The sequence below is a fragment of the Frankliniella occidentalis genome, unplaced genomic scaffold (assembly GCF_000697945.3).
Source record: "Frankliniella occidentalis isolate FOCC.00 unplaced genomic scaffold, Focc_3.1 Scaffold10, whole genome shotgun sequence".
NCBI classification, from domain to species: domain Eukaryota; kingdom Metazoa; phylum Arthropoda; class Insecta; order Thysanoptera; family Thripidae; genus Frankliniella; species Frankliniella occidentalis.
The window spans coordinates 638,259-642,008 of NW_026267140.1; the positions used below are offsets into that span (position 1 = coordinate 638,259).

Here is a 3,750-nt window from a genome sequence, read left to right on the forward strand (position 1 = left end):
GCCGCAGCGCGCTGCTTGTGGTGTGGTGCAGCGGCTGGGCGGCGCCTGCGCACGCCAAAAGCACGCCTCGCCGTCCCGGACGTGTGCCGCCACTCGTGTCGACCGCGGCGCCCGTCGCGCCCGCCAACGCCTGACAAAGCGCTATGAGGGCGGTGCTTCCGCAGCCGCTGCACCCCGGCGCCGACTGATTCCGAAGAGCGCGAGCGCCTTCGTACCACCGTCCTTGTCGCACTCATGTGGCACCGCCGTTTGTTTGCCTGGACCAGTCGGCAGGACGACTGCTACGGCTGGATGGCGCTATGCGATGCGGTGCCGCCTCTGTCTTGCGAAGTGGGAGGGTCGCAAGAAAGGGGTCGAGGTTCACCCAACAAAATTTGAGGTGGGGATGAAATAACTGGAAATGCACAGCTAAAAGGAGGCGGTCGTGTGGTCGAGAGTTTGTTTTTTTCTTGGGGTGGTTGGGGGGAGGGGCATAGTTCTTGTTGAGTCAGGACCGTACCGGTTTTGGTAGGCGTGGTTAGGGTGGTTGGGTTGTTCGGATCGGTTCGGTGTGGTTGTTTTGGTTTCGTTCGTGTAAACTGCACACTAAAGCAGAGTTTACTGCGTTTCCGTTTTCCGGTATGAGGTTTGCTGAGATACCCCATTTATTATGTGCACTTGCACTTTTGTTGTGCCTTCTCCATGATCGCCTCGGAAGGAATAATAACACGAAAAACAAGTAGTGCACGCGGTGCAAGCTGGGAAAGGGGAAGTTGAAAGGATAGGGGGCACACAGCTGTATGCAATGCCGGCGGCCCAGGCGGGTCAGAGGTCCCCCGCGCTCTCGTGCTCACGAGATATCGCAGACAATGAGCGAGTTCTACAAAATAGAGAGGTCGCTGGTTGTGATTTCGTCTTAATGTGTTCATATTTTCCTGTGGGTTCCTGCAGCATTGGGAACGACATGCACGATATGAGGAGGACACGGCTGCATTGTTGTAAACAATTAGGCCCGGTCTGGTTTGTGCATGCAGCAGGGACGGAGCCGTGCGGCCCCGGTCGTGACGCGGCCCAATATCGTAGATATTCAGCACAATTATTGTCGATACTATTGTTAATATTATTATTACATTTCGAAGATCACGGAAATAGGCAAGTATGTGGCTGGGCTGGATTGCTCATGGCAGGAGGCGCACGGAGAGCGCGACGCTAAGCACAGTCAGCACCACGAAGGTGGTCCTGTCCGTGATGGCGGACATGCGGATGGCCTTGTGGTCAGAGGCCCCGGACTGCGCGCAGTCCTGGCCGCTCACCGGAGGCAAGCAGAGGACGGCGCCGAGGTGAGAGCCCCCGTCCGCGGCCAGGTCGGCGAGTACCCCGAGGGGCCAGGGCCAGGCCGCCGGCTCGCGCAGCAGCAGCCAGCGCGCCAGCATCCACTGCAACAGCGCCGCCCCGGACACCAGCAGCGAGTCGCGCAGCAGCAGCAGGATGTCGGGTGGCCGCACGCCCACCACCTTGATGTGCAGCGGCACCACCACGCTCAGCATGATCTGCGGGCGCGACGCGCACACCGCGCACATTATTGACAACCCTCGCGACGAGTTTAGTTGGCTCGACTGTACCCGGCACAGGGTGCCCACCTGCAGGAGGATGACGGAGCAGAGGAGCAGCGGCCGCTGCGGCGTGTGCGCGGGCAGCCAGAGGGAAGCGAGCATGAGGGGCGTCAGCAGCACGACGGGCACCACCGCGGTCGCCTCGTGCATGGCTGCGCTGCGCTTGGCCTCCACGCGCACCAGCAGCCCGTCCAGGAAGCCCGGCGAGCGGAACGGCTTCATGGACACGGCCTTTAGAGACCAGCCCCGGCTCCTGGAGGACACGGCGGCATAGAGGCGTGAGGGTGTTAGTTGACACTGCAGCGCACACAGGCGTGCGGGCGGGTGGCCTACGAGCACGGGGTCGGGAGGAACACGACACGTCCGCAAACGTGCCACTATGACAACGAAAGGCGCCCGGGAGGACTTACCGCCAGCGCACCAAGCCGATTTGCATGGCGGAATTGTTGAGCTTGGCCGTGCCCGGACTGAGGTTGACGATGCTCATGTTGCACACCACCCGGTCGTACGGCCAGCGGGACGCGTCGCTGAGGCACGGCGCCCGGAGCGGCACCAGGAGGTTGTACACCACGGTACCGTTGACGACCAGCGCCTGCAGGGCGGAAGAGAAATGTTTGGGGTAGGTTATGTACCAGACCAGTGCACGCCGTCCGAATGTTTGCCTTCCGTCAGCAGCGGCCCGGGCAGGAAGGAGAACCTGGCCCTTCCCCTCGGTACTATTTTTGCTTATACTGTACTGCATGCAGTTGTGTGGGTAGGTTGCGTACGCGGCTGACCGACTATAGGTAGGCATACGGAAGCAGTACTTTGTAACAAAACATTTTACAAGGTCTACAGGGGACACCCTGTATTTAAGTATATTATTGCTGAGCTTAACTTGAACTTGAAACTAAACTTTAACTTTAAATGCTCAGCTCTGTCAGGAAGCGCAAGGGAAGACCGCCCGGAAGACGGCGTGACGTGAGGCGCCTGGAGTGAGACGTGGGATGTGAGGTGGACAGGCATGCCAACAAAAATCGCCAAAACATTTCAACTTAAGCGCGCCGCAGGCCAAGGTAGACGCACATTTAGCTCAGCTTCACACGGTTTTAACGTGCGTCTACCTTGTAATTTAATGGCGTTTATGTACGGTTCCTTCAGACTCTTATAAACTTTACCTGACTGCTCTTTAGCACTGACGTGGGGTTTTCGAGCAAGGCGATGGATGGCGTCCATATCTCCTCCGAGTCCACGTAGAGGCGCGTCACGTTGGGATGGGCCGCGCGGTCCCACATAAGCCACTCGTCCCTCCAGCTCAGGACAAGGTAGCCGAACAGGGTGAGGGTGTTGGTGGCCTCGTCCACGTCCATGCGAGAGCGGAGCAGGGTGACCTGCACTCGGGCCTGCCCGGTAGAGTTGGAGGTCGGGCCGGCGACCGGGTCGTACGAGCACAGCAGGGCCTGGCGGAGCTGCTGCGTGTGCATGGGGTCCTCGCGGGCCACGCACGAGCCCGCCGCGGCACCGGCCAGCAGCACCAGGACGCCGACGACCCTCGCCGAGGCCATCGCCATCATCGGGGCCGGGGGGTCGGTGGCATCGCGCACGCACGGCGCAGCCCAACTGAGCGCACTGCGCCGCGCTCCTCCGTGCGACGCGACAGGCACTATCGGCGCGCGGCCCGACACGCCCCCCTGGAGGGCGTCGCGCGGGGCGGAGCCGCGCCGGCGGGGCCTGGCCAGGCCCGTACGCACTCAATGCCGCTGATAGAAAATGCTCCTCTCTTGGTGATTGCCGCCGCAGAGTGCTGCGTCGCGCTCGTCGCGCTATCGGAGCACGCGGGGGCCCGCCACTGCTCAGCCTCGCGGGCTGGTCGGGCTGGTCGGGCGCGGGCGGGGCGGCCGGCAGGTGGCCGCTGGCGCTCGCGTGTCTCTCACGGCCCGGACCAGGAGATGACATCGTACCGGCCGTCGGCCCCGTCCCGTCCGCCCGGGTCGGAAGGGAAGCGGAGCCGTGCTGCTGCTGAGAAGGTCCTATCACCAGATCGTCCGCGGCCGGCAGCATGCAAGCGGGAGGGGCTGCAGTGTGGCGTGGCTTGGCGTGGCGTGGAGCTAGCGGAGGGAGGCCTCGGCGTTGTTGGCCTGTTTGGCAAATGGCGAGCAGCAGACAAGGCCGGCGCATG

At 62.2% G+C, this 3,750-nt stretch overlaps 1 protein-coding gene across 1 annotated transcript; it reads right to left on the bottom strand.

The window, feature by feature from the left end:
• Positions 1-882: 882 nt before the first annotated feature.
• On the bottom strand, positions 883-3,282 carry LOC113203978 (acetylcholine receptor subunit alpha-L1). The gene is made up of 4 exons (XM_026418962.2): positions 2,750-3,282; positions 2,003-2,184; positions 1,620-1,845; positions 883-1,529 (listed from the first exon to the last, which is right to left on the bottom strand). Exons 1-4 carry the CDS (start codon positions 3,143-3,145, stop codon positions 1,158-1,160), a joined length of 1,176 nt encoding a protein of 391 aa, XP_026274747.1. The 5' UTR covers positions 3,146-3,282; the 3' UTR covers positions 883-1,157.
• Positions 3,283-3,750: the final 468 nt, after the last annotated feature.